General features: G+C 39.0%; 1 protein-coding gene across 3 annotated transcripts in view; it reads right to left on the reverse strand.

Moving 5' to 3' along the window:
- Positions 1 to 11,264, reverse strand: part of smarca2 (SWI/SNF related BAF chromatin remodeling complex subunit ATPase 2) — a 49,077-nt gene extending 37,813 nt beyond the window's left edge. For 2 of the 3 annotated variants that reach the window (XM_006627125.3, XM_015339984.2), the window contains exons 1-12: positions 11,151 to 11,264; positions 7,749 to 7,997; positions 6,644 to 6,773; positions 5,621 to 5,950; positions 5,099 to 5,200; positions 3,095 to 3,341; positions 2,704 to 2,830; positions 2,042 to 2,215; positions 1,475 to 1,648; positions 596 to 766; positions 452 to 505; positions 103 to 233 (exon numbers count right to left, since the gene is read on the reverse strand). In XM_006627125.3, the coding sequence (XP_006627188.1) occupies positions 103 to 233; positions 452 to 505; positions 596 to 766; positions 1,475 to 1,648; positions 2,042 to 2,215; positions 2,704 to 2,830; positions 3,095 to 3,341; positions 5,099 to 5,200; positions 5,621 to 5,950; positions 6,644 to 6,773; positions 7,749 to 7,976 (1,868 nt within the window). In that variant the 5' untranslated portion in view covers positions 7,977 to 7,997; positions 11,151 to 11,264. Of the gene's footprint in view, positions 1 to 102; positions 234 to 451; positions 506 to 595; positions 767 to 1,474; positions 1,649 to 2,041; positions 2,216 to 2,703; positions 2,831 to 3,094; positions 3,342 to 5,098; positions 5,201 to 5,620; positions 5,951 to 6,643; positions 6,774 to 7,748; positions 7,998 to 10,797; positions 10,884 to 11,150 lie in introns of those variants that run through there. The other variant, XM_069187019.1, reaches the window with a different exon arrangement.
- Positions 11,265 to 11,801: the final 537 nt, after the last annotated feature.

Here is an 11,801-nt window from a genome sequence, read left to right on the forward strand (position 1 = left end):
AAGCCATCACAGTTTTGTTTTTTTTACGGCAATTGAATTTATTTCATTATTTTATTTTGTTGTCAAAGAAAGATGTATTAAAAAATCATGACAAATTCATACCCAGGGTTCATTTCAAGCCAAGCCTCCAGCTGACTGGACTTTGGTGCATCAGTTCCCTGTAGTACTTTACCGGTCTCAGTCTGAATGACTTTCACTGGAAGTTCACTCATTTGACTGCTTTCATCGATTGGCTGTAGCAAAAAAAAATAATTTAAGCACACTTTCGTATACTGTATGTTTATATTTAGGAATAGTAAAAGTAAATATTCTTGACTTAAAGTCCTAATTAGATCATAATTAATAATGTTCCACTATATCACAGCTCTTGTTTTTCAAAAATGCACTGTTACTGAAAAATGATGCAGAATAATTTGGTTCTTCAGATGTATCAACAGAAAATGTTGCCTACCTCTCCATCAGGCCCCAGACTCGTTCCCATTTCGTCATCGTTTTCCTGTACTTTCTATGAATAAGAAAAATAATAGTATAAAACTTTCCCAAAAATGTTAATTGCACTTTTATGGACTTTTGCATGATGAGTCATGTTACTGACCTTCTTCTTTCTTCTCTTCTTCTTCTTCTCCTTGGCAGCCTGGGCTGCTTTGTGCTCATAGACAAGGTCAGTCAGATTAGCGACATATTCATCAGTCTGCTGCAGTAAGTACGCCAACCGCTTATCTTTTTTCTGGTCAATCAGCTTACGATATCCTTCTTCATCTTCTGCCTGAAAGGGAAAAAGCAAGCAAGAAAGGTAAAAAGAGGTTCACGGCCGCACTATCATAAAGTTAAATAAATCCTGCATGAGCAATATAAGTAGACATATTGATTTCTCATGAAACTAACAAAAATATGTTATGTTAAATCACTCAGTACTGAGCTTGAAACAAACACAATATTTCCTTTGCTGTAAAGTCAAAAAGAACACTTTAAATAATAAGTAATGTAAATACAGGGAGTCTCTAGTAAACGTCAGGGTTACGGAAGATAAAGTTGCAACATATACAGTAGCTTAATGACAGATATAGGGTACTTTTTTAGAACAATGTAAATATATGGGAGGTTAGGAACTGTAAAAGTGTACACTGCCCAAGCGACTTAAAGCAGGGAAGTTCTTTCCAAGAGAATAAATGGAATAGAGTAGGGTTAAGGACCATAAATTAGATAAGTTTTATTTGTAACTGCCCAAATACAGTACAGTCCATCACTGGAGTTACACTTATAAACATTTTTATTCTAACCTATCACTCACTTTTAACTTGACTTCCCAATCATTTTAAAATCAAATCATTTTTGCAGCATTTGCAGAAACATCCTGACCAAATGTTAGTTTGCATGATTTTACTTTGAGAAGTGTATGAGTTGTGCTTGTCTATTAATGCGCTAAATTTCTCATGAAGTAACTTCAGGTGTTTTCTTATAAATGAGCACGTACCATCAGTCTTCTCATTCTCTCTTTCTCAATTCTTTCCGTTTCCTTCTTCTGCTCCCTCTCAGTGTTAGTGTGCCAGGTGGCAATGGCTTTAGAAAGTTTCTGAATTTTGCCAGTAATTGACCGGTGATATTCTTTGAAGTCTTTCGCATGTTGAAGTATGCTGTTTAAGTATTCCTAAAATGAGAATTTGAAGAAGCAAGTGAGTGGAAGTTACAATCAGAGCTCATACGATTTCTATTCATTCATTTCACTTTTCTTCCCATTATCCCAAGCAATACCAAAACCAAGAGTTGACAAAATACAGGCTGAAACAGATTAAGATCAAGGAGCTTAATGAGCCATATTATCACTTTTCCAAAGTATTAATTACTTGATCAACATACAATCATTCTGATGAATGCATCTGACATTTAATAGGCTGGTCCATTTAGTCACTAAACAGGTGCTTGTTTTTGACAAAATATGTAAATTAGCATTGACTTTTTGGTGACCACAACCAAATAACCATAAGCCTAAGCTGATTCAAGTTTCTTTAAAGATAATTATATTACTTTATTACTGGTCTACCTGGTGTTTCTGTCGGCGTTTCCTTTCTTGCTCAATCTTCTGTTGCTTCTCTAGTTTTTCAGTCATTCGCGCCTCCCTGAGAGTCTGCCGTTTACTGCGCTTGTAAGCCTTTGAGTTCAGGGCTGTCTCCAGGGTTGTATCGCGACGCATGCAGGCCACCACTTCCTGCCTCAGCTGTTAACAGAGACGCACTCAGGATGACTAGGAGCGATATAAGTGCAGTTACACTACCAGCTTTAGTATATAATACTATCCAGGTTTTTATATTTTTTAACTTTTTTTAAAGTTTGTTATATTTCTTTGGACTCAAAGAATGTGCACAAACCACTGAGGAAGAGTAGGGTCACCTTTGGGGAAAAAGACATGAAAACAGACATTTTCTCCAATGTTCATACATCAATGAATTATTCATTTTAAAAATGTTTGCAATACAGTACAAAAATCGAAAATCATTTTCTGCCCTTGAACAATGCTCCTGTTTTCTTTAGCTGGCAAAAACGGCCACCAATATTGAAAACATAACTAATGTCTTTAAGATGCTTAAAGACATCCAGAAAAGATGCTGTGTATTTCTCCACTGGATTAACAAAACATTTGCGACACGTTCTTTACACATGCAAAGAGTGGATGCGTTAATAAAGCAGAAAGACAAAAGCTATTACCTGGCGCTGGAAATTGAGAAGCCTTAAGGCCTTTAACTCCACAGTAGCTTTTGTTCTCAGATCAGGTGGCAAAGAACCAGGCAAATTCTCAAGTTCCTGGATTCTGTGAGCAATCCTTGCCTGCAGCCTTTGGACAAAGAGAAAAAATAAAATAAGACTAGGTCAGCACTGAACTGTTACAAACCTATGTGAATGCTGATGTAATCAAATCTATATTGCACAGTGGGACTATTGTAAATGTCCAATTCATGCCTAGGGGGTACCATCAGTGCTGTACATTTGGGAGGGGGATGCTGTTGTGTTACACTATTTTGTTCTTACTTGGTTCTGTTTAAAAAAATATAATTAAATCTCTTTCACATAAAAAAAAAACTGTGAAGCACTAGATTACCTGTACTCTCTCTCTTGGAGAATTTCCACTGGGTCCAGTCCCTGTGGTTTCTGAATAGGAGTTATGCGGTTCTGTTTTTGCTGCAGTTGAATGATGGGAGAAGGCTGGCCTGGAGGCTGCTGGGCCACAGAGGAACTAGGTACAGATGCTGCAGAAGTTGGTACCTGAGGTGGAGCAGGTGAAGGTCTCCCACTTGTAGTTGGTACTGGTAGTTTCTGAGGGGTACTTGGGGTTTCTGAATTCTGGCCTGAAAAAAAAGGAAATCCCTAATACCCACTACAACACTTTTTACTTTCAATGTTTCTATCTGACTGCATTTATACTAACAGTTTTCAGGAAAGTACCCTCACTGGTACACAGGATAAAGCATTCTGTATCATGCTTATAAATATTTTTTATCCGTTGAGAAATATTTTTGTAAAACTTGTAAGAAAGGTTATGCATAAAACCTATATACAATAATACCTCACTGAACAACCTTAATTCGTTCCTTGAAAACTGCTCACATACTGAAAACTCAGTTTCTATAATAGAAACTAAATTCCCCTTTGTTCCCATGTTAAAATCTCTGATTGGTTCCAAAACTCAAAAAGGGTCCCTCTTACACCCACACTTCACCTTAATGCACCACAGAATAAATCCTGAAAACAATAACAATATTCCTTATTCATTTAAGTAACATGCTTAAAGCCACTAGCCGATACATAAACAATGGATAGGAAAACAATAAAACACTTGCTCATTTATGGTGCAGTACAGTAGTTACATCATTATAGCCGTTAGAAAACGCATAAACATTAGGTACTATCGAGTACTATATGCACTTAACACACACAAGCCTTTTTAACATAAAAGGTTAAAATGTAATAAAAATAAAAAAGTAAATTCCTGAACTTCTTGAAAAAACATCGTAATAGGGGCAGGGCGGTGGCGCTGTGGCTAAGGATCTGCGCTTGAGGACACCGGTACGGAAATCGAATCAATGATCCAAGGAAAAAATCTGTTAACAACCAGTACAAAAATCACTTGGGTATTTTAATCATCCTAGTTGAGCGGTAGCATGGTGGCTCAAGATCTGTGCCTGTGGCTGGAAGGCTGCCAGTTCAAATCCCACGGCTGGCAGAAGAATCCTACTCCGTTGGGCTCCTGAGCAAGGCCCTTAACCCCAACTGCTCCAGGGGTGCTGTGCAATGGCTGACCCTGCGCTCTGACCCCTAGCTTCTCTCCCTGTCTGTGTGTCTGCGTCTCATGGAGAGCAAGCTGGGGTATGCGAAAATAAATTCATAATGCACGAAATTGTATATGGCTTATAAAGTGATCTTAAATCTTAAATAATTCAAACATCATAACATCACCAAAAAGATGAGAGAAAACATGATGCCTTACAAGAGCCCAGCTCTTAAGAGTGAAAAAAGAACAGTTAGGAATTACATCTCATATAAACAAAATATTGTATAGTAATTCCTCATTATAGAGGGATTAAAGCATACCAATGGTTCCTTTAAAAACTTGCATTGCCTCTTTATTTCCAAAACTCATCATTAAATAGTGTTAAGGAAACAATGCTAAAACCTACATTTTTTCCTTTTACGTTTTTTAAGGTTTAAGCTAGTGGTTTGTTGGCCTCCCACAAACATTCAATTGACCTTGGGTGAGTCAATTTCCTTTTTGTGAATGGAAATAAAGCTACAGTAATGCAAAATCAAAAAGCTTTGAAAACGTCTTACAACGTTTTAGAATATTTCTCACACTCAGTTAATAATAAGAGGAAACGTACTGACCCAAAGTCAACTGGATGGCCCAGGATGACAAAAGCAAACCAGTTAAAAGATTTATGATAATTCTCATTCTCTCAGACTGTTTTATTATAATTGCAATAATAGAGGAGATTTGAAAATAAAAACACTCTCTGAAACCTTCAAAAGGTAAGTACCAACAGCTGGATCATATGCAGAGACAGAGTTCAAAGGTCTGGAATTTAGCAAACATGTTACACAGAGATACCTTCAGTCCAAGGCTTGGGACCCACACTAGAGGAATGTCCCTGCATTCCTGGACTAGGAGACGGTCCTGCTGGAGGCCCACCCATTGGATGTGCTGGCATACCTAAATTATCATGAAAATGAATGATGAAGGAGAGTGAACATAGTGGGGAAAACAAATATGTAAATCCAGTACATGCCACTATTTCTATGATTTTCTTGACAAAGAATTTGTTACCTTAATATTATTTTAAGAAACATAATGTTCTGAAAAAACATAACATAAATGTTATGAAAAACAGGAAAAAGCCCAGTGTGATCTTTTCCACACATACATTCCCAAAACAAAACTTCTTTCAGCTTCTGAGATCTGTCAAGATCAGGCTTCATGATGTTATAACTACTAACAGGATTTCATACACCTTCTCCTCTGTGGCAGTAGAGAGATACAGGAGGTAGGATACCCATGGATATCGTCCTTCTCGGGGAGAAGGTAACCCCTCTAACACCTAGTTTTCGATTAATTATCAGCTCCAACACTTACCAGGTGGTCTGTTGTAAGGCGTGGTTACAGGCTGCTGCTGCATTGCTGGGAGACTTCTCTTCCCTTGAACTGCTAGCTGCAGATTTTCTGGTAAAGGCTGACCTCGGCCCAGGATCTTGTAGGCCAGGATCTGAGCTCGGAGCTGCTGCAGCTGGACCGGACTGAAAGGAGAGGGGCCGCGCCCCTGCTGGCTCATGGCCTGGGGGTCTACAGGCATCAATGGACCTGATTGAGCCGGAGGCATCTGAGGAGGTGTCGGACCCCCTCCTGACATTGGGCTGGAGGCATGTTCTGGAACTCCCATGGGCGACGGGTGAGGGGACAAATAACCTGCACAAACATTCAAGCATACAACATTAAGAGAGTTCTTCTTTCTATCTAGGACAGTCTTTTTCAAACTGGGGGGGTCCCAATCCAAACAGCAGTTGCAAAGAGGGTCATTTGCAAGGCTACAAGAAATTTTACTCTTTAAATTCTAAAAGGACATTTAAAATATACACTGTCCTTTAATTTCTTAAAAGCATTACATTTGAATAATCAATGGAGCATTTTGTTGTGTCATGAAGAGAGAAGCTGAAATCAACAAAGATGGTGAAGACCAGGATTTGGGGACGTTAAAACAGAAGAAAATATTTAGAAAATAGAATTTTTTTTTCTAAACTGCTGCCAAGAGCTATCAATAGTCTAAGGGTGTTTGTATAGCAATACTATGGACAATAACCAAATAAACATATTTTATTACAAAAGCTAAACTTACAAACAAAAACAGCCTATTTATATGCAGAAAGGTTGGTAGATCTTTTTATATAAATACCATGAACTTCATCAACAAAACACTGTTGCATTTAAACAGGCAACAATGGCAGCCAAAGAGCTGAAACATTTAAACTTTGATTAAAACAGAAAATCAGGTGCATAGTTAACAATATCTCCACATAATTTTCCTTCTTACTTATATAAGCATATACGCAGAACCCAGAAGTTCCTCAGAACACACACAAGATTAATGACAGCTGGAGATACCTTGGCTATGCTGATCCATAGGACTCTGTGGTGGGCCCATTCCAGCATGGAGTGACCTCATTCCCATGCCCTTCATCTGGCCAAAATGCATCTCATCCCCCATTCCTTTGTCATGCATACCTTCCATGGGCTGACGTAACATGAGTGAAAGAAAATGAAATTGAAAACACAGACCCAAGACAAACCATGCCTAAACATGATTTTGTCAAAAACATCCTGAATCATTATCCGTTATAGTTTTTAGGACACCGGTACGGAAATCGAATCAATGATCCAAGGAAAAAATCTGTTAACAACCAGTACAAAAATCACTTGGGTATTTTAAGCGTCCTAGTTGAGCAGTAGCACGGTGGCTCAGGATCTGTGCCTGTGGCTGGAAGGTTGCCAGTTCAAATCCCTTGGCCGGCAGAGGAATCCTACTCTGTTGGGCTCCTGAGCAAGGCCCTTAACCCCAGCTCCTCCAGGGGCACCGTACAAATGGCTGACCCTGCACTCTGACCCCAAGCTTCTTTCTCCCTGTCTGTGTGCCTCTGTGTCTCATGGAGAGCAAGCTGGGGTATGCGGAAAAAAAACAAATTCCTAATGCAGAAAATGTATGGCTAATAAAGTGATTTTCAGCTTGTAAATATTGTTGTACAACAATTAAAATCGTTTGAGTTACTTTTTGACCCAAAGAAGCCTTTCTTCAGTATATGTGCACTTCTTACAATCTTTACATAAAAAACAGATATTCAAGCCATAAAGGCATAACATAGAAGCATACTTGGATAAGAAACTTTGCCCCAAAATGTAGGCAAAAACAGCCCATTGCATTTTGAGCAAGAATTTACATTTTCATATAAATTAGTAAATTACGCTGAACCTTTACTCTCAAACAATTTCCCCTAAAATGGCACCATAACGCTGACCACTAACGTATAGATGCACACAATAGACAATTTCGTGCTCATCTCAAAAGAGGCATCACCCCATCTTTTGTCTTTTTTGCTAAATCAAATTGAGCCGGAGGCATCTGAGGAGGTGTCGGACCCCCTCCAAAAGTGTTTTGGTCACTTGTTGCAATCACATACACAGCCCCCTCCCCATCCTTCCGTCTTTTTAATACCTTGTGCATCTGGTGCATGCTGTCCTGCGGGTAATCCCCAGCCCCCTGTCCCGGCAGGCTGTGTGGGACGCTGGGTGGGCCGGGACTGGGTCCCATCATGCTGTGGACCGAGCCAGGTGAGGGACCTGGTCCAGGACTGGGCCCCAGAATGGGGCCAGGGGACGGACCTGGTCCAGGCGAGGGGCCGGGGTGAGGCATCCCGCCTGTGGGGTCTGTTGGTGTGGACATGTGTTCAGATGCCACTCGCACCTCAAGGGAAGAAATAACAGACCAAATAAGCAGTCGGAAAAAATCCTCCAACAACATAAGAACACAAATGAAAGGAGGACACTCAACCCTTCTGGCTCATGTGCCTGTTAGCAGCTAATTAATCCAAGGATGTCATTCTGCCAGTTCTTCACATAAGTCAGGGTATCTGGCTCAACAATATGGCTGGGTAGCTTGTTCCAGGTTCTCACAACTGTGGCTTTCCAACACCTACTGATGCGCCATATGTCCGCTGTATATATACTCTTCAAATGAAAATCAGAAAACATTTTTTTTGTTTTATCATGAGCTTCATAGGTGCTCCTACATCTTTACAGTGGCTATTCAGTAATATTACAATTGGGGGGTGTACAAATACAAACTGAAGCAACTGTATATAAAAGCACAAAAGTTAAATGGTCTAAGTATAAAAAATAATAAAGAAGAAATGATTATCAATGGCCCTCTCACGACATTTTGCGACTAGATGTAAAATTCATATGTAACTAGTATAACTACAACACAAAAATTAACACAGTTATGTACATCAAGCAGCCGAGAAATATTGTCACAACTTACTTTTTAATGCGTTAAAAAAACTTAACAGCGTCTGCGTACAAGTTTGTTTGTTTTTTGCAGTATCTTAACATGCTTACAGCACAGCATTAACAGCATGAAAACTGACAGGAAATGTGACCACAATGAACACAAAATCAAAAGTCATCCAAATTCAAAAAGACTGGAATTTGGTTGGATTTATCCAGCCATATACCAGTCTCTGAATATAGTAGAGAGAAACCCTAACATGTATGAAACATTGCATGCTGTTATTTAGAAAAATAATAATGCAATTACTTATCAATATTAGAATAAAAACTGTTATGACACATAAAATGCACACTACTCTGTTATATGACCATCTATATAATTTAAAACAAATGCAACTGGAAACCGGTTTCATTCTACACCAGTGACATCCAGTACAGGTCATCAGAAGTATCGGCAGGTCTGCATTCTGACTGACAATTAAACCAGCTGATTACTGGCTTAACTGGACCAATTCAACAGTTTCTCCTGCTCCTCAGGGGATGCTGCTGCTTTAAAAAAACCTTGAAAACCTGCAGACACACTAACCCTCCAGCCACTGGGCCCCTGCTCTATAGCAAATGGTTCTGAGTCCCGGTCCTGAAGTATCCCTTTCTCTGTAGGCTTCTGTTCCCTCTTAGACCTTACTGACTTGTTAGAGGTGCCTGTAACTAATCTGCTTTCTGCTCTCGACTTTATTTCTGCACTCAGGCTGTCTTTTCAAAAACACCCTAATTAATGTGCATTAATCATGCGGAAATGCCTTCCACATACAGAACTTCATGTAGCCTCTCCTCAACTTGCCTGTTAAGCAATTACTCTCTTTATTTCTGACTAAACAGCCCTTAATGTTATGGTATCACACAATTCCCACAGTATATGTTTTCCCTTCTGTTTAAATCCAATGGCTTATATTTCAGATAACGGACCTGAAAGAGGACAGTGCTAAAACTCACTAATTAGGACAGGGCTCGTGCTAATTACAAATCTCGGCTATTTAAGAGCTGAAAGCCAATTAAAAAAAAAACCTCAAACAGAAAAATGAAATTAAATAACCTGTCATTATTAACCTAGCTAAAGCAAAACCAGATAACACAGGGGTTACTCAAGATGAAGCCTGAAAACAACTGTACTAGGTTTTGTTCTTAAACTAAGGCCTGACTTCAGAAAAAAAGCCTAAGTCTTCAAGCAGAGCAATTCTGATAGCAATTAGCACTGGTAATTACCAGCACAGCTGGAACTGGAGTCAGCAAACACACAGGTTTTCCAGTACCAAGACTGATAACGAGGGTTTTACAGATGGCAATTTTAATTCTTATCTTTGAACGCCCTGGAAAAATTTTCATTAATCCGGTTTTGTTTTTGATAGCAGGAGGGGGATCGTCAGGTTTACACCAAAGCCATCACCCAGAGGTCATAAGCCACCCGTGTACCACAGAGATGGGAAGCGTGCTCTGATTTACATGACAATAAGCTATTCATGTGGACAACTGAGTGTCACGCCTCTTCTCCAACCCAGCAAGCTTGATAGCGAAATAGTGCCCTTTTAGGCGTGCAGCTGAACATGTCAATCCAAGCGTAAACAGGTAAAGGAAACATTTAAACAATAACACGTTGATCGTGAAATACATTGTAAATAGGACTAAGGGTGATACAAAAACTTGGCAGCTGTCCAACTGTTTGCATTGATCCTACGGCACAAACGCCGAATAAGTCACGTTAACTCTCAATATACATTAGTTTTTCCATATACTACGTTTTGTGATTATTTGCCGTTAATAGCTGTTTGTATTTTTCTTTCACTAGATTACAACCCTAACTGTTGTTCTGGCTGCGTTTACGAACTATACTGGAAATCATTAATTTCCAAAAGATACATTTTTTTTATTTTTAAGAAAAGAATAACGTAAAATACGCAGTCCCATTCTTTCATTTCTGTTCGATTGATTGACAGTGGCGGAACATACTCCAGCACGCCGTGATGAAGACGATCAACATGTCTGTTATTTCCACTTCCTGACTGAGCTAAGTACATTAAAAAATACACTTTGTTCGCAGGCCTCGACTTTTCATTTCTGACAAACTTCGCTTATAAACTTGACCACGGTCCCGTCAAAAGCAACGCGATGATCCTGCTTCGACGATCGCCATTACAAGACTATTTAAAAGACAAATAAGTGTTTCACACACTTACAGTACTGCCTTTTTTTCTAAATACCTGTTATTTTGGAAAAGCCGCTGAGCGGATCATGGCTTCCCATGACTGTACTGGCTGAGTTAGACTTCCGCAGCGCTTCTGCTAACTACCTCCTCTAAATAAAAGAAAAGTTCGTACGCTTAGGGTCACTACCGATTTACTAACATACTGTACGTATTACGGAAAACAAACAACTTTTACATTTCTTTCAGAAGCCGGTCAACATGCTGTCAACTTCGCAGAAAAATCAATAATAAGTTCAGAAAAGCTACTTCTTGTCACCCGTCGCTCTTACGCAAAATAACACATTACTTACACGTACAAAAGACTGTAATAATGGACAACCAAGTACAAAAAAGATCAAGTCAATTTACCTTAAGGAAGTAGAAACAAACTACGAATCAAAATAAATTCAGGTTTAGAAAGGTATGTCCACATTGACTACCATTAAAATTTCCCCTCCCCCTCTCGTTTGCTGACAACCTTGGGTTGAGATTTTCCAATTAGGGGTTTTCTGATTGGTTATTACGACAGGAAGTACCGCTTACCTCGGCGACGGATTGGTGCAATCGACCATCAATAATGTCTTTTAGCAGTTGGGCGAGTGAAGCCCTTTTCCACAGCAGTGCAGATTACAGAAAATACTGGAACATGTATTTATTGAGCGTCGAAAAGGGAGGGAGGAGGAATGTACAGTATTCAATAGTTTTGAAGTACTAAGAAATGTGTAGTTGAGTTATTGACAGATTTTACTGAGAAAGTGGTAGCGTAAACGCAATATGAAAGAGTCATTTACCTAGCGCTTTAAAATGTATAACTGAATGAGATTATTATACAATCACTGAAAAAAATGAATTGGTTCATTTTATATAAATAATTTTGTAATATTAATTCATATATTATAATATTAATTAGAAATAGCGTTGCAAACCCAATTGTACTCCATGAAACCAGCTAATTCGCCTAAAATTGAATGTACAGCAGTAGTCCATATGATGCGTCTGTCCGGTGTAACTATTGAATAT

The sequence above is a fragment of the Lepisosteus oculatus genome, chromosome 3, assembly GCF_040954835.1.
Source record: "Lepisosteus oculatus isolate fLepOcu1 chromosome 3, fLepOcu1.hap2, whole genome shotgun sequence".
NCBI classification, from domain to species: domain Eukaryota; kingdom Metazoa; phylum Chordata; class Actinopteri; order Semionotiformes; family Lepisosteidae; genus Lepisosteus; species Lepisosteus oculatus.